This window comes from Ovis aries, chromosome X, assembly GCF_016772045.2.
Source record: "Ovis aries strain OAR_USU_Benz2616 breed Rambouillet chromosome X, ARS-UI_Ramb_v3.0, whole genome shotgun sequence".
Classification (NCBI taxonomy): Eukaryota; Metazoa; Chordata; class Mammalia; order Artiodactyla; family Bovidae; genus Ovis; species Ovis aries.
Genome location: NC_056080.1, coordinates 115,623,330 through 115,645,225, shown reverse-complemented (window position 1 = coordinate 115,645,225; position 21,896 = coordinate 115,623,330). Strand labels below are relative to the sequence as shown.

The following is a 21,896-nucleotide window of genomic DNA, read 5'->3' as shown; positions in this document are numbered from 1 at the left end:
ATTGAGGATAATGTTTGCTGTGGGTTTGTCATATATAGCTTTTATTATGTTGAAGTGTGTTCCTTCTGTTCCTGCTTTCTGGAGAGTTTTTATCATAAATGGATGTTGAATATTGTCAAAGGCTTTCTCTGCATCTATTGAGATAATCATGACTTTTATTTTTCAATTTGTTAATATGGTATATTACATTGATTGATTTGCAGATATTGAAGAATCCTTGCATCCCTGAGATAAAGCCACTGGTCATGATGTATAATCTCTTTAATGTGTTGTTGGATTCTGATTGCTAGAATTTTGTTGAGGATTTTTGCGTCTATGTTCATCAGTGATATTGGCCTGTAGTTTTCTTTTTTTGTGGCATCTTTTTCAGGTTTTGGTATTAGGGTGATGGTGGCCTCATGGAATGAGTTTGGAAGTTTACCTTCCTCTGCAATTTTCTGGAAGAGTTTGAGTAGGATAGGTGTTAGCTCTTCTCTAAATTTTTGGTAGAATTCAGCTGTGAAGCCGTCTGGTCCTGGGCTTTTGTCTGCTGGAAGATTTCTGATTACAGTTTCAATTTCCATGCTTGTGATGTGTCTGTTAAGATTTTCCATTTCTTCCTGGTTCAGTTTTGGAAAGTTCTACTTTTCTAAGAATTTGTCCATTTCTTCCATGTTGTCCATTTTACTGGCATATAATTGCTGATAGTAGTCTCTTATGATCCTTTGTATTTCTGTGTTGTCTCTTGTGATCACTCCATTTTCATTTCTAATTTTACTGATTTAACTTTTCTCCCTGTGTTTCTTGATGAGTCTGGCTAATGGTTTGTCAATTTTATTTTTCTTCTCAAAGAACCAGCTTTTGGCTTTGTTGATTTTTGCTATGGTCTCTTTTGTTTCTTTTGCATTTATTTCTGCCCTAATTTTTAAGATTTCTTTCCTTGTACTAACTCTGGGGTTCTTCATTTCTTCCTTTTCTAGTTGCTTTAGGTGTAGAGTTAGGTTATTTATTTGACTTTTTTCTTGTTTCTTGAGGTATGCCTGTATTGCAATGAACCTTTCCCTTAGCACTGCTTTTACAGTGTCCCACAGGTTTTGGGTTGTTGTGTTTTCATTTTCATTCATTTCTATGCATATTTTGATTTCTTTTTTGATTTCTTATGTGATTTGTTGGTTATTCAGCAGCATGTTGTTCAGCCTCCATATGTTGGAATTTTTAATAGTTCTACTGTAATTGACATCTAATCTTACTGCATTGTGGTCAGAAAAGATGCTTGGAATGATTTCAGTTTTTTTTTAATTTACCAAGCCTAGATTTATGGCCCAGGATGTGATCTATCCTGGAGAAGGTTCCGTGTGCACTTGAGAAAAGGTGAAATTCATTGTTTTGTGGTGAAATGTCCTATAGATATCAATTAGGTCTAACTGGTCTAGTGTATCATTTAAAGTTTGTGTTTCCTTGTTAATTTTCTGTTTAGTCGATCTATCCATAGGTGTGAGTGGGGTATTAAAGTCTCCCACTATTATTGTGTTATTGTTAATTTCCCCTTTCATACTTGTTAGCATTTGTCTTACATATTGTAGTGCTCCTATGTTGGGTGCATATATATTTATAATTGTTATATCTTCTTCTTGGATTGATCCTTTGATCATTATGTAGTGTCCTTCTTTGTCTCTTTTCACAGCCTTTGTTTTAAAGTCTCTTTTATCTGATATGAGTATTGCTACTCCTGCTTTCTTTTGGTCTCTATTTGCATGGAATATCTTTTTCCAGCCCTTCACTTTCAGTCTGTATGTGTCCCTTGTTTTGAGGTGAGTCTCTTGTAGACAATATATACAGGGGTCTTGTTTTTGTATCCATTCAGCCAGTCTTTGTCTTTTGGTTGGGGCATTCAACCCATTTACGTTTAAGGTAATTGCTGATAAGTATGATCCCGTTGCCATTTACTTTATTGTTTTGGGTTCGAGTTTATATACCCTTTTTGTGTTTCCTGTCTAGAGAAGATCCTTTAGCATTTATTGGAGAGCTGGTTTGTTGGTGCTGAATTCTCTCAGCTTTTGCTTGTCTGTAAAGCTTTTGATTTCTCCTTCATGTTTGACTGAGATCCTTGCTGGGTACAGTAATCTGGGCTGTAGGTTATTTTCTTTCATCACTTTAAGTATGTCCTGCCATTCCCTCCTGGCCTGAACAGTTTCTATTGAAAGACCAGCTGTTATCCTTATGAGAATCCCCTTGTGTGTTATTTGTTGTTTTTCCCTTGCTGCTTTTAATATTTGTTCTTTGTGTTTGATCTTTGTTAATTTGATTAACATGTGTCTTGGGGTGTTTTGCCTTGGGTTTATCCTGTTTGGAACTCTCTGGGTTTCTTGGACTTCGGTGATTATTTCCTTCCCCATTTTAGGGACGTTTTCAACTATTATCTTCTCAAGTATTTTCTTATGGTCTTTCTTTTTGTCTTCTTCTTCAGGGACTCCTATGATTCGAATGTTGGGGGATTTAACATTGTCCCAGAGGTCTCTGAGATTGTCCTTATTTCTTTTAATTCATTTTTCTTTTTTCCTCTGAGTCATTTATTTCTACCATTCTATCTTCTACCTCAGTAATCCTATCTTCTGCCTGTTATTCTACTATTTGTTCCCTCCAGAGTGTTTTTTATATCATTTATTGCATTATTCATTATATATTGACTCTTTTTTTATTTCTTCTAGGTCCTTGTTAAACCTTTCTTGCATCTTCTCAATCCTTGTCTCCAGGCTATTTATCTGTGATTCCATTTTGTTTTCAATATTTTGGATCATTTTCACTATCATTTTTCGGAATTCTTTATCAGGTAGATTCCCTATCTCTTCCTCTTTTGTTTGGTTTGGTGGGCATTTATCCTGTTCCTTTACCTGCTGGGTATTCCTCTGTCTCTTCATCTTGTTTATATTTCTGTGTTTAGAGCCACCTTTCTGTTTTCTGGCAGTTTGTGGAGTTTGCTTTATTGTGGAGTTTCTTCACTGTGGGTGGAGTTATACAGGTGGCTTATCAAGGTTTCCTGGTTAGGGAAGCTTGTGTCAGTGTTCTAGTGGGTGGAGCTGGATTTCTTCTCTCTGGAGTGTACTGAAGTTTCTAGTAATGAGTTTTGAGATGTCAGTGGGTTTGGAGTGACTTTGGGCAGCCTGTATATTGAAGCTCAGGGCTATGTTTCTGTCTTGCTGGAGAATTTCGTGGTATGTCTTGCTCTGGAGCTTGTTGGCCCTTGGGTGGTGCTTGGTTTCAGTGTAGGTATGGAGGTGTTTGATGAGCTCCTATCAATTAATGTTCCCTGGAGTCAGGAGTTCTCTGGTGTTCTCAGGATTTGGACTTAAGCCTCCTGCTTCTGATTTTCAGTCTTATTTTTACAGTAGTCTCAAGACTTCTCTTTCTGTACAGCACCATTGATAAAACATCTAGGTTAATGATGAAAAGTTTCTCCACAGTGAGGGATACCCAGAGAGGTTCGCATAGTTACATGGAGAAGAGAAGAGGGAGGAGGGAGATAGAGGTGACCAGGATGAGATGAGGTGGAATCAAAAGAGGAGAGAGCAAGCTAGCCAGTAATCACTTCCTTATGTGCGCTCCACAGTCTGGACCACTCAGAGATGTTCACGGAGTTACAGAGAAGAGAAGAGGGAGGAAGGAGACAGAGGTGGCCAGGAGGATAAAGGGGGGAATCAAAAGGAGAGAGACAGATCCAGCCAGTAAGCAGTTCCCTAAGTGTTCTCCACAGCCTGGAACACACAAAGAGATTCACAGAGTTGGGTAGAGAAGAGAAGGGGGAGGGAGGATATAGAGGCAATCTGGTGGAGAAAAAGAAGAGTCCAAAGCAGGGGAGAGAACAGTCAAGCCAGTAATTTCTCTCCCAAGTAAAAATGGGTACTGAAGATTGGGTTCTTAAAGGTACAAAATTGATAATAAATACCAAAAAGCAAAGATTAAAAATCTAGAGTAGAGGTTGGATTTTCAAAAATACAGTATTGAAGAAAAAGAAAAAAGTCACAAAATTATAAAATATATACATAAGAAGTTTGCTTTTAAAAAATAGGGTCTCTCTTTTGTTTTGCAAAGTAATAGTAGCCTATACAAATGAAAATTAAAGGGGTAATAGAGGACTTAAAATATAAATTTTTTTTTAAAGTAAAGAATGATAGTAAAAATAGTAAAAATATATCTAGGACTTTCTCTGGTGTTGTTGTGGGCAGTGTGGGGTCCGTTCATTTTTGGATAGTTCCTTGATCTGGCATGTATTTCTCAAGATCTATAGGCCCCTTCCTATGTAGTCGGTACTAACTACAAGGCTTTAATCTATTGCACCTGTCACTTCCAAGGAGGTTCCCTCTGTTTTAGCTTTTTCTGTTTGCTGGTCTCTTCAGTGTCTAATTTCCACCCTGGCACAAAGGGGCGGTGGTGGACACTCTTTTAGGCTCACTTTTTCAGTCATGCTGTGGGGAGGGAAGGACGCTGCAAACAAATAACACTGGCGTGTGCTTGCAGTGTCTCAGCCACACTGGGTTTGCCCCCACTCACAGCATGTGTGCTTTCCCTGTCTACACTGCTTAGGCTCTAGGTTGCTCTGCCAGGAACTGTCTGAGGCCAGCCCTGGGTTGTATGTACTTCCCAGGTCTAAGCTGCACAGGTTCAGGTACTCGGGTAGTCCTCAGAGGCGCAGACTCGGTCGGGCCTGCGTTTTGTGCCCTTCCCAGGTCTGAGCAGCTCAGGTGACCAGGTGTTTGGTGAGCGCGGTAGCTGTGACTTATTGCCTTCCCCGTCCCTGCCTCTTGGTTTTCTGGGTGTACAACCAGCACACCTTCTCAGGTGGATATTGATCATCCAGTATTCCAAGAAGTCTTGGTTAGCAATGAAGCCTGCTTGCAATTTGGTAGATAATGCCTCTCTGGGGCCACATTTGCCCCCTTCTGGCTCTGGGTACCCTCGTCTGCCTGTCACCAGAGGGGGTAGGCTGGTCTGCAGCCGGCTAACTCTGCTCAGTCCTTTGTTCTGTGAGCAGGCCTGGCAGTGTCTCAGGTTAGGGCTTTTCACGTGGTAGTTATCCCACAGTCTGGTTTGCTATCCCAAGTTAGTTCCCTCAGATTGTCCTTGGGGCATTCAGGCCCAGTCTTTACTCTAAGCAATGTAGCCCGAGCCTCCCTGCCCAGCCCCCGCTTGCTCGTGGTGAATGCAGGTGTCTGCTCTGCTTCTCCGCTGGGGCAGTTACTGTTGGGCACCTAATCTTTGGGTTTTAATTATTTATTTATTTTTCCTCCCGATTATGTTGCCCCCTGTGGTTCCAAGGCTCGCCACAGACTCGGCAGTGAGAGTGTTTCCTGGTGTTTGGAAACTTCTCTCTTTTTTATGACTTCTTTCCTGGGACAGAGCTCCATCCCTACCTCTTTTGTCTCTCTTTTTATCTTTTATATTTTTTCCTACCTCCTTTCGAAGACAATGGGCTGCTTTTCTGGGTGCCTGATGTCCTCTGCTGGCATTCAGAAGTTGTTTTGTGGAATTTTCTCAGTGTTCAAATGTTCTTTTGATGAATTTGTTGGGGAGAAAGTGGTCTCCCTGTCCTATTCCCCCACCATCTTAGGACCACCCAGTCCACGCTTTTAACCAATCATATTATATAACATGTTTTAATAAAATGCTCACATCTTTATTTAACAGGAGAAAGAAACAGGTGGAACTGAAGGAATTTCTAAACTGTTGACAAAGCTATAAAATAATTTTTAATGATTATCAAATATAGCAAATTTTCCATATGTTCTTCCCATTCTCTCCCCATTCTTGAAGTTGTCCAGTATCTACATGTCCAATGCATAAGGTCATTATGTACTATATTTTCTGCCTTGTAGCCCTTTTTAGTCTTAATTCTGTATGGTATGTATTGGATGCTAACTTCCAGTCTTTCTATTGATGTCGGTTCCATTAATTTTGGTTTTATGAAGCACCAAAAGTTTTCTCAGGATTCATGAGACCAACATTTCCTGAATTATTTACACATTGATGGAGTTTCCTTCATTAATAATTTAAAGTCATTTTAGCTAGATATAAAACCCTTGGCTTACATGTTCTTGCCTTGGGTGTCTTAAATATGTCATCCATTTTCTTCTGGCATAAATGTTGTCAAAGTCTACTGACAATTTTCTCTGTATTGAAACACTTGGTCTTTTTTGCCTGGTTGTCAAAAGACTTTTTTCCTTCAAGTCTAATAATTTTATTAGCATATGTCTTGGTGTTAGTCATTCTGGGTTGATTTTCCAAGGTATATAGTGTGCCTTTTCAGTATGTAGTTTCAAATCATTTTTTAAAATTTCAGTAAAAATTTCTTTGCTTATAGACTTTGTTATTCTGTCCCCTTATTTTATTTGCCTGTCTTCTGTTTGTCACATCCTTTGATAACTTTCTTTTTTATTATTTTAATCTCATTTCTTTTTGATTTAAAAATAATCTTCCTTTTCATCTTCTGTTTCTCTTAAGGTATTATCTCTTGTGTTTATTTGCCCATGTTTCCTCTAGCTAGTCTTCATTTCTGAAATGATTATTTTCTTTTACTTCTAACTGTTTCTTGGGTTTTACCATATACTTTCTGAGTTGCTCTTATTTTGAATTCTTATATTCTTTTATATCATGTATATTTTTCCATATCATATAACTTTTTCTTAATATCTTTTCACTAGTTTTAAAACATTAGATTATAATTTTCATCTATTTTTTGGTAAACATCTTTCTGGCCTGCTTTAATTCTGTAACAATATTAATTCTGTTGCTTATATTTACATGAAAGTAGTTTCCCTGAAGTTTTAGAAGGAGGCTTGATTTAGGATAGTTTTTTTTTTCTAATTTCACAGCTATAGAGTTCCATCTTCTATTATTTTTGCCAATTTAATTATAGTAAATTCCTTTCTGAAATATGATTCTGCCTGTTCACCTCCTCTACTTTTATCTGGACTCTCTAGTTTATGTCTCGTGGCTCTATCTTAGCCAGTGTGGAGTCTGTTTCCATCAGTTTCTCTTCAGGGTAGACTTGGCCCGGGAAGAGAGCTTTGGGTGGTTTTGAGAGCTCAAAGGGCCCAGGTGGCTCCCAGGCTGTCCCATGGTCTCCTTGCATTTGGTCACTCTTGGACAATGCAGACTCCTACCAGACTCACTCACTTCATACATCAGCTTGCTGACATTTCAGTGAGTTGTCTTAGAGTCCTCACATCTACCAGAGGCCCTGCTCATTCTGTCTCTAGACTCTCCTGTAACTAATACCATCCTGCTCTTCTAGCATCTCTAATTTGGCCACCCAGTCATATTTCAGGGTTCATTGGAGCATCACTTTGATCTGGTCTTGTTGCAGACTATGTCTGTGGATTTTAGCTTTGCCTTCCTACTTAGACTGCAGACTCACGTTTCGTGCTTGTGCTTTTTATTGTGGCATTTGGGGAAATAGAAGAACTATGCTGCCTTGAAATATATACATTACCATGTGTAAAACAGATAGCTAGTGGAAAGTTGCTAGATAACACAGGAAGCTCAGCCTGGTGCTCTGTGAGGACCTAGAGGGTAGAAGGGTGGGCAGGATGGAAGGGTGGGGTGGGAGGAGAGAGACTCAAGAGAGAGGGGATATCTGTATACTTATAGCTGATTCATGCTGTCATAATGGCAAAAACCAGCACAATATTGTAAAGCAATTATCCTTCATTAGAAAAAATATTATGCTGCCATCCATGACCTTCCTCATAGGATTTCTCTGTAAACTACAAACCATGGGCCAACTCCTGTCTGCCAGTTGTTTGCATACAGGCTGCAAGCTGCAAATGTTGTGTATACTTTTAAGTAGTTGAAAAAATCTAAAGAAGAAAATTATATGAAATTCAAATTTGAGTGTCCATAAAGGTCAGTTGGAACACAGCAATGCCTATTCATCTGTATATTGTCTATGGCTGCTTTCATGCTACAGCAGCAAAGTGTCAGTATCATGATGCACTTGATCAGTTCCCTATTATTGGCCATTTAGATTAATCTAAATTTTATTATTATAGGTATCATTTCACAGCTAATATTAGCATATATATTTCATTACTTTCTTGGGATAAATTGTTACAGTTAAGATTGCCAGATGAAAGGAGATTATATTCATTTTAAACTCTTGAATTGCCATTGACAAATTGTCATCCAGAAAGGATATACAAGTTAAATATCTATTAATATTAAGGATACTGGTTAAATAAATTATAGTGCAGTCATACAATGAAATATTATACAGAGGTTCAAGAAAATGAAGTAGGTCTATTTTACTGATATATAAAAATATATAATATATGCTGTCTCATTAAACACTCTGGTTCAATATCTAGGGTATGATTCCTCCATATTAAGGAAATGGTGGCATTAGAATACACATACTTAAATTTTTCACAAGAGGCATTGATTACAGCTAGGTTGTACTGACTTACATAGCAACCAGTAGTTTGACTCACTGGTTGGTTGGCCATGCTTTTGCCCACAGGAATGTATGTAATTAAAAATTCTTCCCAATGTGATAGATGAGGAAAGGGCATCCTGTTTTAAATTTACAAATCAAATTTTATATTTTTCACGTGTTCATTGACTTGAATTAATTCTTCTGTGAGATTCTTGTTCATTGCTTGTTTTTGCCTGGCAATATTCTTTTCCCTGATGATTTGTAAAGCTGTTAATATATCAATTAGTAATCCTTTGGTTTGTCATCACTGTTTGCCTTTGTATTGTATTTAGGGTGATTAACGATGTACAAAAGGTTTTTCTTTTTGCAGTCAAATCTTCCTTTATTATTTTTTTAATTTATTTGTTTAGTTGAAGGATAATTTACAAAACTTTGTTGTTTTCTGTCAAAGCTCAACATGAATGAGCCATAGGTATACATATATCCTCTCCCTTTTGAAACTCCCTCACATCTCCTGCCCCATCCCATCCCTCTAGATTGATACACAGCCCCTGTTTGAATTTCCTGAGCCATACAGAAAATTCCCATTGGTTATCTATTTTACATATGTAAGTTTCCATGTTACTCTTTCCATACATCTCACCCCCTCCTCTCCTCTCCCCATGTCCATAAGTCTATTCTCTGTTTCTCCATTGCTGTCCTATAAATAAATTCTTCAGTACCATTTTTCTAGATTCCGTATATATGCCTTAGAATATGATACTTATTTTTCTCTTTCTGACTCACTTCACTCCGTATAATAGGTACTAGGTTCATCCACCACATCGGAACTGACTCAAATGTGTTCCTTTTTATGGCTGACTAACTTTATGTACCACAACTTCTTTTTCCATTCATCTGTCGATGGACATCTAGGTTGCTTCCATGTTGTAAAGAGTGCTGCAATGAACAATGGGATACATGTGTCTTTTTCAATTTTGTTTTCCTCAGGGTATATGCCTAGGAGTGGGACTACTGGGTCATATGGTGGTTTTATTCCTACTTTTTAAAGGAATTGCCATACTGTCTTGCATAGTGGCTGTATCAATTTACATTCCTACCAACAGTGCAAGAGCGTTCCCTTTTCTTCACACACTCTCCAGCATTTATTATTTGTAGACTTTTTGATGGTGGCCATTCTGACTAGTGTGAGGTGATATCTCGTTGTAGTTTTGATTTGCATTTCTCTAATAATGAGCAATGTTGAGCGTCTTTTCATGTGTTTGTTAACCTCTGTATGTCTTCTTTGGAGAAATGTCTGTTTAGGTCTTTTCCCTGCTGTTTGATTGGGTTGTTTGTTTTTCTGGCATTAAGTTGTATAAGCTACTTGTATATTTTAGAAATTAATCCTTTGTCAGTTGTTTCATTTGCTATTATTTTCTCCCATTCTGAATGTTGTCTTTTTACCTTGCTTATAGTTGCTTATAGTTTCCTTTGCTGTGCAAAAGCTTTTACGTTTAATCAGGTCCCACTTGTTTACTTTCGTTTTTATTTCCGTTACTCTAGGAGGTGGGTCATAGAGGATCTTGCTTTGATTTATGTCATTGAGTGTTCTGCCTATATTTTCCTCTGAGAGTTTTATAGTTTCTGGTCTTACATTTAGCTCTTTAATCTATTTTGAGTTTATCTTTGTGTGTGGTGTTAGGAAGTGTTCTAATTTCATTCTTTTACATGTAGCTGTCCAGATTTCCCAGGACCATTTATTTAAGAGGCTCTCTTTGCCCTATTGTATATTCTTGCCTCCTTTGTCAAAAATAAGGTAGCCATAGGTGCATGGGTTTATTTTTGGGCTTTCTATCTTGTTCCATTGGTCTATATTTCTGTATTTGTGCCAGTACCATACTGTCTTGATGACTGTAGCTTTGTAGTATAATCTGAAGTTGGAATCCAGCTCCATTCCTCTTTCTCAAGACTGCTTTGGCTATTCAGGGTCTTTTGTGTTTCCATAAGAATTGTGAAATTTTTTGTTCTAGTTCTGTGAAAAATGTCATTGGTAACTTGATAGGCATCGCATTGAATTTGTAGATTGCACTTGGTAGTATAGTCATTTTCACAATATTGATTCTTCCTACCCAGGAACATGGATTATGTTTTTGTTGTCTCTATCTGTTTTTGTCATCTCCATCTGTTTTTTTCATCTTTGATATCTTTCATTATTGTCATATATATATTTTTGTATATAATTCTTTTGTCTCCTTAGGTAAGTTTATTCCTAAATATTTAATTCTTTTTGTTGCAATGGTGAATGGGATTGATTCCTTAATTTCTCTTTCGGATTATTCATTGTTAGTATATAGAAATGCAAGTGATTTCTGTGTATTGATTTTGTATCCTGAAACTGCAAAATTCACTGATTAGCTCTTGTAATTTCCTGGTACTATCTTTAGGGTTCTATGTACAGTATCATACCAACTGCAAACAATGAGAACTTTACTGCTTTCATGATCTGGATTCCTTTTATTTCTTTTTCTTCTCTAGTTGCTATAGCTAGGACTTCCAGAACTATGTTGAATAATAATGGTGAAAGTGGACACTCTTGTCTTGTTCCTGATCATAGGGGGAATGCTTTCAGTTTTCCACCATTGAGAATAATGTTTGCTGTAGGCTTATCATATATGGCCTTTACTCTGTTGAGGTAGGTTCCCTCTATGCCCATTTTTTGAAGAGTTTTAATCACAAATGGGTGCTGAATTTTGTCAAAGGCTTTTTCTGCGTCTATTGAGATGATCATATGGTTTTTATCTTTCAGTTTATTAATATGGTGTATCACATTGATTTGCAAATATTGAAGAATCCTTGAGTTCCTGGAATAAACCCAACTTGATCATGGTGTATGAGCTTTTTGATGTGTTGCTGAATTCTGTTTGCTAAAATTTTATTGAGAATTTTTGCATCTATGTTCATCAGTGTTATTGGCCTGTAGTTTTGGTTTTTGGTGTTGTCTTTGTCTGGTTTTGGTATCAGGGTCATGGTGGCCTCATAGAATGAGTTTGGAAGTGTTACTTCCTCTGCGAATTTTTGAAAGAGTTTTAAAAGGATAGGCATTAGCTCTTCTCTAAATGTTTGATAGAGTTCTCCTGTGAAGCCATCAGGTCTTGGGCTTTTGTTTTGGGGGAGACTTTTTTTTATCACACTTTCTATTTCAGTGCTCATAATTGGGTTGTTCATAATTTCTATTTCTTCCTGGTTTAGTATTGGAAGATTGAACTTTTCTAAGAATCGGTTCATTTCTTCCAGGCTATCCATTTTATTGCCATATAGTTGTTCATAATAGTCTCATAATTCTTTGTATTTCTGCATTGTTTGTTGTAACCTCTCCTTTTTCGTTTCTAATTTTGTTGATTTGATGCTTTTCTCTTTTTTTCTTTTTTTTCTTTTTTTTTCTTTTTTTCTTGATGAGTCTGGCTAAAGGCTTGTTAATTTTATCTTCTTAAAGAACCAGCTTTTCATTTTATTAATCTTTACTATTGTTTCTTTCATTTCTTTTTCATTTATTTCTGCTCATATCTTTATGATTTCTTTCCTTCTACTAATTTTGGTTGTTTTTGTTTTTCTTTTTCTAGTTGTTTTAGGTGTAAAGTTAGGTTGTCTATTCTATGTTTCTTCTGTTTCTTGAGGTAGCATTGTATTGCTATAAACTTCCCTCTTAGAACTGCTTTTGCCGCATCCCATAGGTTTTGAGTTGTGTTTTCATTGTCATTTGTTTCTAGAAATTTTTTGATTTCCCTTTTGATTTCTTCAGTAACCTGTTGGTTATTTAGAAACATGTTGTTTAATCTTCATGTGTTTGTGTTTCTTACAGTTTCTTTCTTGTAAAAAAAACTTCATCTCATCTCATCTCATCTCATAGCGTTGTGGTCAGAAAAGAAGCTTGATACAATTTCAATTTTCTTAAATTTACTGAGGTTTCATTTGTGACCCAAGACGTGGTCTATCCTGGAGAATGTTCTATGTGCACTTGAGAAGAAGCTGTACTCTTCTGTATTTGGCTGGAATGTCCTGAAGATATCAATGAGATCCATCTCATCTTATGAATCATTTAAGACTTGTGTTTCTTTATTAATTTTCTGTTTTGATGATCTGTCCATTGGTGTGAATGGGGTGTTAAAGTCTCCTACTTATTGTGTTACTGTCAATTTCTCCTTTTATGTCTGTTAGTGCTTGTCTTATGTATTGAGGTGCTCCTATGTTGGGTGCATAGATATTTACAGTTGTTATGTCTTCCTCTTGGATTGATCCCTTGATCATTATATAGTGTCCTTCTTTATTTGAAAGTCTACTTTGTCTGATATGAGGATTGCTACCCCGGCTTTCTTTTGCTTTCCATTTGCATGGAATATATTTTCCATCCTCTCACTTTCAGTCTATATGTGTCTTTAGGTCTGAAGTGGGTTTCTTGTAGACAGTATATACATGGATCTTGTTTTTGTATCCATTCAGCCAGTCTGTCTTTTGGTTGGAGCATTTAATCTGTTCCCACTTAAAGTAATTATTGATATGTATGTTCCCTAATGCCATTGCCTTAATTGTTTGGGGTTTGTTTTTGTAGATCTTTTTCTTCTCTTGTATTTCCTAACTATGTAAATCCCTTTAACATTTCTTGTAAAGCTGGTTTGGTAGTACTGAATTCTCTTAACTTTTGCTTGTTTGAAAAGTTTTTGATTTCTCCATCAGTTTTGAAAGAGATCCTTGCCAGGTACAGTAATCTTGGTTGTAGATTTTTCCGTTTCAGTACTTTAAATATATCCTGCCATTCCCTTCTGGCCTGCAGAGTTTCTGCTGAAAGATCAGCTATTAAATGTATGGGGTTTCCCTTGTGTGTTACTTGTTGCTTCTCCCTTGCTGCCTTTATTTCTTTGTGTTCAATCTTTGTTAGTTTGATTAGTATATGTCTTGGCATATTTCTCCTTGGGTTTATCTTGTATGGGTCTCTTTGTGCCTCTTGGACTTGATTGACTATTTCCTTTTTCATGTTGAGGAAATTTTCAACTATAATCTCTTCAAAACTGTTCTCATACCCTTTCTTTTTCTCTTCTTCTGGGACCCCTATAATTTGAATGTTGGTGCATTTGATATTGTCCCAGAGGACTCTGAGACTGACCTCAATTCTTGTTACTTTATTCTGCTCTTCAGCAGTTATTTCCACCACTTTATCTTCCAGATCACTGATTCATTTTTCTGCTTCAGATATTCTGCTATTGATTCCTTCTGGAGTATTTTTAGTTTCAGTAATTGTGTTGTTTGTCTCTGTACATTTATTGTTTAATTCTTCTAGGTCTTTGTTAATTGATTCTTGCATTTTCTCCATTTTGTTTTCAAGGTTTTTGATCATCTTTACTATAATTATTCTGAATTCTTTAGGTGGTTTGCCTATTTCCTCTTAATTTATTTGGACTTCTGTGTTTCTTGTTTGTTCCTTCATTTGTGTAGTATTTCTTTGCCTTTTCATTATTTTTTTTGTAAGTTATTGTGTTTAAAGTTTCCTTTTCCCAGGCTTTGACATTGAATTCTTTCTTCCTTTTGGTTTCTGCCCTCCTAAGTTTGGTCCAGTGGTTTGTGTGAGCTTCGTATAACGTAAGTTTTGTGCTGAGTTTTTGTTTGTTTTTTTCCTCTGATGGGCAAGGCTGAGTGAAGTGGTAATCCTGTCTGCTGATGATTGGGTTTGTATTTTTGTTTTGTTTGTTATTTAGATGAGGTGTCTTTCACAGGGTGCTACTGGTGGTTGGGTAATGCCAGGTCTTGAATTCAAGTGGTTTCCTTTGTGTGAGTTCTCACTATCTGATACTGCCTAGGGTTAGTTCTCTGGTAGTCTAGGGTCTTGGAGTCAGTGCTCCCAAAGGCTCAGGGCTTGATCTCTGGTCAGGAGTGAAGATTCCACAAGTGGTTTGTTATAGCATTAAGTGAGATTAAAACAAATATCCAAAAACAAGAAACCAAAAATGAACCCCAGACAAATGGCAGTTACAAAATCAGGCAAATAATACTTAAAATAATGGAATATATACATATACACCCATGAGCAAAATCAAAATAAGTCCAACAAAAATAAAATACAGTAGATTGACCCAGAGAACAATGGAAATCAAAAGTTATATTTACCAGTTAAGAAAAAAACTAACTAAAGGACAAACTGGAAAACAAAACTAATTCAAGGTGCCAAGTAGGGAATAAAGCAATGAAAACAAAGCTAACAAATATGTTGAGAGGAAAGGAAAGAAAGAAAAGAAAGAAAGAATAAATATGCAAAGTTAAAGAGGTAGATGAAGAAGATTCATATACATTAAAGATTAATTGCAAGGGGAAAAGAACAGTAGGAAAGGCAAACAAAAGAGTAAATGTAGAAAAATAATAATAGTTTTAAAAAATTAAAATTAAAAGAAGAGAAAAGGGAAAACTCCACAGAAATGCAAAAGCCCAACGTACAGGCAGAGGTTTATAACAACAATAAAAAATGTGACTGAGGAAAAAAAGAAAAAACTCAAAAGCTTAATTAGATTTCATAGTGCCAATAAAATCTGCAGCTACAACTGAGGGTGGAAAAAAGGCGAAAAAAAGAAAGAAAAAGTCCAAAAGAATCTACAGAACAAGTCGAAACCTAAGAATAATAAATGTTTTTCTTGGGTCACTGCTGTCAGAGTCCTTTCCCTCTCTGGGAGTCAAAGTCCACCTCACCTCCCTAGGATGCCGTCCAACACTGTGCTGATCTCTGGACCTGCTGTGGGGGCAGCTCATATTCCAATCTGATCCAACTCCTATGTGTTCTTGCCTTCAATGTCCTCAGCTATCAGAACTAGTGCATTTTCTTTTGTGGGAGCTCTCATGACCTTTTATATATTCTATAGACAGAGTCTGCCTAGTTGACTGTGTGGATTTAATCTGCAGCTTGTACAGCTGGTGGGAAGGTTTTGGGTCTTCTTCCTTAGCCACACTGCTCCTGGGTTTCAATTGTGGTTTTATTTCCACCTCTGCATGTGGGTCTTCCATTGGGATTTGCTCCTGAGGCTGCCCTGGAGGATTTGGGTTTGCTCCTGTGAGGGCCAGGTGTGGAGGTGGTGCACCTGCTTGGGTTGCAGGGGTTCTGGCAATACCAGGTACTCAGGGAAGTTGGCAGCTTGGGCAGCAGGAAATACAGTGCTCTAGAAGGGTATGGCAACCACTATTGGCCAATCCGCTCCAGCATTCTTGCCTGGAGAACCCCTCTCCCTGACAGAGAAGCCTGGCAGGCCACAGTCTATAGGGTTGCAAAGACTCAGACACTAATGAAGTGACCCTGCATGCATAGATGGAAGAATTTTTTTGCCTGTGGCATCTCTGCCCCAGTGAGAGTTGAGCATGAAGGTGGTACAGCTGCTTGGCCTGCGGGGACCCTGGTGGCACCAAATATGCAGGGACACGGACTGCCTCTGCCACAGAAGTTATGGCCCTATCAGAGTCTTTTTTCAAGCCCCTTTTAGCTGGTGATCAGAAGGCCTCTTTGGCCAGTCTTTCTCCATAACTCCGCCCGTTCAGGCACTTAGAGGGCTCCCTTGCCTGGGGTTCTTCTGTTGTTTGGTGTGTCAGATACATAGAGGGGCCCATGGCTGGGGTCTTATTCTGTAGATCAGCGCATCAGGCACTTAAAATCACCCTGGGTGGGGTCCTGCTCTGTAGTTCAGTACAGTCAGGGGTTTGATGGGCCAGCCTCTCTATTGTTCAGCTCCGGATGCTGGTGTGTGGGGAGAGAGAGGCTATGGTGATGACTCCACCCCCTATGTGTGACTCAGCAGTATCGCCTTGCTTCCATGGCTGCCTGGCTTTCCTCCACAGGCATTTCCCACCACAATCTCCTCCCTCAAGTCCCCTCAGTTGGTCTCGCCCCAGTCAACAGAAGCTCTCACGCTGGGATTGCTCCACAATTCCTAAACTTCAGCTCCCAGCCACTGCACCTTCTAGGAGACCTGCTTTCCTGTCTGGGGTATGTATGGCTGTGGCAAGGACTGTCTGATTCTCATTCCATTTAGGCTGCCACAGATCAGCTGTTTCACTCTCAGCCTTAAATGTTTCTCCTCTGACTCAGATGATTGCCCTGATGTGGGGACTGGACCCCTGCTTCAGTTCTAGCACCCACTGAGGGCAGGTCTAGTCCTGGTAACACTCCTGCTTTTTCCCCAAGTTCCTTCGTCCTACCGAGTTTTACATGGTTCTATATATTCTTTTCCTCTGGTCAGGTACTCCTGTCTGCTCTCAGCTGGTGTTCTGCATGCACTTCTGTGTCTGATGATGTATTCCTGATGTATCCATGGAAAGAACTGTACTCCATGTCCACCTACTCCTCCACCATCTTATTCTTCCTCTTCCTTTATTTTTTATGTGTAGAAAGCTCTTTCCTACTACAGATTTATATAATTGCTCCTTAATACATTTTTCCAGGACTTACTTGATTTTTGTTTTTCACATACAGGTCTTTAATCCATAGAGGGTTTATCCATATAGGCTGTGAGGTAGGGTTTAACTTTATTTTTCAAATGTTTAGCCAGTTGTCTTAGTGTCATTTATTGGATAAACCATTACTTTAAGGTTGTATAATGTTTTTAGATTTTTTATCAGATATCTGTGCATTTTTTTAAAATTTAGGTGTGTTAAGATTTACATACCATACATTTTACTTTTAAGTGTACAGTTAGAAGAGTTTTAGCAAATGTATGCAATTTTGTAGCCACCACTCCAATCAAGATGTAGAAAACTTCCATCATCCCTCCAAGTTCCCTCATACTCTTTTACAGTACACCCCCTTCCCTGATCCTGTACCCTTGCAACCTCTGATCTGTTTTCTATCTGTAAGATTTTGCCTTTTCCTGAATATTATATAAATGGAATCATGATTAAAGTGAATGGTGAAAGTGTTAGTCACTCAGTTGTGTCTTACTGTTTGTGGCTGCATAGAATGTAGCCTGCCAGGCTCCTCTGTCCATGGGGTTTTCCAGGCAAGAAAACTGGAGAGGGTTGCCATTTCCTTCTCCAGGGGATCTTCCCAACCCAGGAATCAAACCTAGGTCTCCTGCATTGGCAGGCAGATTCTTTACCATTTGTGCCACTAGGGAAGCCCAAAATAATCATGCAACCCACAGATTTTTGAGTCTGGTGTCTTTCACTTAGCATGATGTTGCTGTGTTGTTGTGTGCCATTGCTTTTATTTTTATATAACCATTTACCTGTTCAAGGACATCATGACTATTCCTGACTTTTGGCTTTTATGAATAAAGCTCCTATAGACATTCATGTAGAGGTCTTTGTGTGGACATATTTTCATTTCTCTTCGGTCAGTACCTGGGAGTGAGATTTCTGGATCATTCAGTAAGTGTATATTTTGTTTTATAAGAAACTGTCAGACTGTTTTCCATAGTGCTTGTGCTATTTCACATTGCCACCAGCAATATATAAGAAGTCCAGGTACTCTGCATCCTTATCAGCACTCGGAATTGTCAGTATTTTTTATTGTAGTCTTTCTACTAGGAGTATCACGGTTAAATATTTAGAATAATTTGGAAATTTTAAGCAGTGTTTCCCAACTCATCCCTCTGTATGTGCTCTAAGACTGGATGCTCCTGACTTACTGGGTCCATCTCTAGTTGCATTTGTTTTTAGTTTTTCTTCTTTCCATTTTCTTCTCTAGTCTTACAGAACCAGAAAACAGCAGAGCAGAAAGGAGCTTAGAAGTAATCTAACGCAGGGATTGACAACCTTTTTCTGTAACGAACAAGATAGTAAATATTTTTGGTTTCACAAGCCATTGGGTCTATTACAGCAACTCAGCTCTGCTGTTGTAGCGTGAAAACAGCCATAGGTGATACAGAAACAAATGGATGTGACTGTGTTCTAGTAAAACTTCATTTACAAAAACAAGCAGCCTGCTAGATTTGGCCCTTAGAACATAGTTTTCTGTCCCCTGGTTTAGTCTAACAACTGTGTTTTACAGATGAGGGGACTGAGCTCACATTTCATCCTTTCCTCTGACCTGAAAGGAAGGAAGGCAAGGACTACGATATTGGCTTTCACCATAACAGACACACTTAACTTGAGTTCAAGATGTGCTTATTTTGTATGCACAATTCCCTGTTCTTACATGAAGTTGTTAATGCAAGGTCTTTCAAAACTTTTAACTGCACTGTCTTCTAGGATATTTTGTACATTGCCATAAACCCTGATGCTTTTCTGAGCCTCTGACAGCTCTGAAGCAATGGTCAAATTTGAGCAGTAAAAAAATAAAGATGGAAACAATTGAAGTAAGAAAAACATGTCACTGTTTCATTCTTCTACAAAAGACTTTGTTTCCAGTTTTGGAGATGTATATCTGCATAAGTTTATCTTTTGAGATAGCTATTAAACATCATATAACAATCCCATGCTTTTTTTCTTGATCAATTCTTTTAATTGTCCAAACAGATGACAATTCTTGGGTCAAAACAAACAAACAAACAAAAAAAAACCAAAACAAACAGGAAAACATACACTCCATGCACACAAACCTAAAAATAAGCAGTTACTGCAGGTACTCAGGAAAAGAACACTGTTTAGAAAAGTCATCATGTGTTTTTTTCTCTCCCTTCCAGCACTGGAAGAAGTATGACATCTATGAGAAGCAAACCAAAGAAGAAACTGACTCTGTAGTGCTGATAGAAAGCCTGAAGAGAGCCTCTCAGTGATGGAGATAATTTATTTTAACCTTCAATGTGACCTTGTGAAGATTCATACTGTTCTCCATTTATTATCTGGGAACTTGTTAAAGGGAAACTGAAACTACTGGACCATTTCAAAACAGGCAGCTCATAAGAGCCACAGGTTTTTCTGTTGAGTCATGCACCGAAAAACTAAAAATAATAGGCCCTTTGGAGAAAAGAACAGAGTCATTCTTGCTGAATTATAAAAGCAGACATCTTTTGTGAAGGCTTCACACTAGGGGGCAAAAGCTAGAAAGCGATGATGGCAGTCGAGTTAATCTTATCAAGAGTTGTGACAACTTCCTGAGGGATCTATGCCTGCTTTGAATTCTTTTTCTCAGATAATACCAACACATATTATTTGTAGGAGAACTCATTTTGGGTGCAAATGCTGAAGTCAAACTTGAGTCATAGAGAACATCTAACAAAACAGAATTGATAGAATCTGCTATCTATTGTTTGGGATCCCATTGAGTTGGGGCTACGGCTATTAAAACTTTAATATTTAATAGTCTGGAATCTTCATCCCCTCCAGCAGCATTTTCCTCTGCTTTGAAAGGCCCAGGCATCCATGTCAGCCAGCTGTGACTACAGAAAAAGCAGAGGCAGCTTCTTTACTGAGAACTTTTGAGGCCATTGCAGGCTTTTAATGGCAGTGGAGGCAGAACAACTTATTGGATATTAGAGTTTGAAGGACCCAGTCTCTAATGATGAATTTCTTCTTCACCACTGCTATTCAGATCAAGTATTTAGCACACGTCCAGATTGTATTGTGCCTCCAACTGTGAAGTGCTGACTCCCTCAAAGAATTCACAGTCTAGTTGGGGCTCAATCAGTTTTTTCTCCCCACCAGTCATTTTCCAGACGCTTCAGCTCCCCACTCCCCACCCTGATTTCCCCTTTTGCATTCTCCTTCATCTCCCTCTGTGTATTCTTTCACCTCTCATTAGCAATTAGAATATAAATCTGCTCACAGCACCTAGAGGAGCAGGGAGTAATTTGCATCTCAGGAAAAGTATGAGTAGATTGAGAAACAATGACTAATTCTCTCATATTTTGTAACTTCTATGTGAGTCTGCATTTATTTGAAGGTTTTCAGCATTTACTGTATGCATTTTCTACACAGAAAAGAAGTATTCTCTTCACTTAGAACTTTGATATTTGCTTGAGAAAAAAAAAGAATAGTTATATCTTTCTCTTTTCCCTTACTCGCCCAAATGGTTATTAGCAGGCTTCGTTTCTAATACTGATAGCCAGCCATCCCAGGCTCCAACGTTAGTCCTTTGTGGGTTTTGTTTGTTTGTTTGTTTGTTTTCTGCCTATGTTAGGGCTCCATCCTCACCCATCCCCACAACATATTCATATATGTATATAATATCCCTCTATTTCTGCTTCCTCTATATTAAGAGTATGGAAATGAGAAGCTCCCCTCCTCACATAGACTCAGATTACTGGTAGGAACTTGAGAACTCCATGTCACAAGTTCTTCAAACATTCATTCATTCATATTAATAAGATAGTGCTAGTTCCAATTCCTGCTTTTAGGGGGAAGGGAGATAAGACATCCCTACTCTTTACAGGTTTGGGCAAAAGTGGCAATGTCCTTGCACCACAGTGGAGGAGAAAATTGGGGATCATGGCAATGGCAGATGTCAAGATGTTTCCTCCCTGCACTTCTATATTTGAGGTCAGGTTGAGGTTGGAAGACAGGCATGGATGTTCCATTCTGCCCTACTGTTCTCTAGAAAGAATATTTGGTTTTCCTGTGTAGGGAGGAGATTATTATTTCCTAGCCAGATCTTATACTTCCAGAAAACACAACACCTAAATGCCTCACCCAAAGCCATTTTTCCTGTCATCCTACTTAGATAGCAGTGGTGGGGGATGCTCTAATATTCTGATGATCTAAGGAACTACTGATCCCAGATAGTCCTGCAGCCTGAGAGTGGGAAAATTGTGTTTTGTTTCCATCTTGCTCTATTAGTAGCAAAATAGTTGGGGGAGAAAATGGGGTGGTGAATTATGGAAATGCCTATGGCTGTTTAATAATTCCTGAAAAGTGATCCCCAGGTCTTGAGAGCAATTGCTTAATTGAGAGCATCAGCTTAATTCCCACTACCTATAGGAAACTAGTAGGTTTATGTACTATTTGATGTCTAACCTATATGTTTTTTTTTTTTCTCCACATAGCTAAGTAAACCCACTGTAAGAATGGTCATTCTTATTCTTTCATTCAGATAAGTCTTTTCCTCATCTGGCACAGAAGGGATACATGAAACTATGTTAACATTTTTGGCAATGCCTTCAACTGGGGATCATTTTAACTTCTTGCAGAAAAGCTTAAGTAAAATAAATATTGTTTTTTTGTATGTCACCCAAATGTTTTCCTTTTGTCTTATTTCGAAGAAAGTGTTATGAGGAGTAGGTGGCAGAAAAAATTGGAGTTAAAAGAATGTAAGTTGGGAAAAAATTCCAAGAGTGCTAATTTATCTTACAACCGTTTATCATGAGCTTCTCTGCTGTTCTTGGCATGCCTGGGTTTTCTGATAAAGGTATGCATGTAGTTTAATATTAGCACAGCCTTTGCAAACAGTACCTGAAGGGACATAAGTGTTTGATAAATCATGGTTCTAACAAGGAAATGGGGAACTAGTCCTTTTTGATTTTAAGCTTCCAATAGAGTGCAGTGTGGACTTCCCTGGTAGCTCAGCTAGTAAAGAATCTGCCTGCAATGCAGGAGACCCTGGTTCGAT

At 38.1% G+C, this 21,896-nt stretch overlaps 1 protein-coding gene across 4 annotated transcripts in view; it reads left to right on the top strand.

The window, feature by feature from the left end:
• Positions 1-21,517, top strand: part of IL13RA1 (interleukin 13 receptor subunit alpha 1) — a 76,085-nt gene extending 54,568 nt beyond the window's left edge. For 2 of the 4 annotated variants that reach the window (XM_027963636.3, XM_060407622.1), the window contains exon 11: positions 19,036-21,517. In XM_027963636.3, coding sequence (XP_027819437.1) covers positions 19,036-19,128 — 93 coding nt within the window. In that variant the 3' untranslated portion in view covers positions 19,129-21,517. Of the gene's footprint in view, positions 1-16,252; positions 16,364-19,035 lie in introns of those variants that run through there. The other 2 variants (XM_060407620.1, XM_060407621.1) reach the window with 1 other exon arrangement.
• The last annotated feature ends 379 nt before the right edge of the window (positions 21,518-21,896 follow it).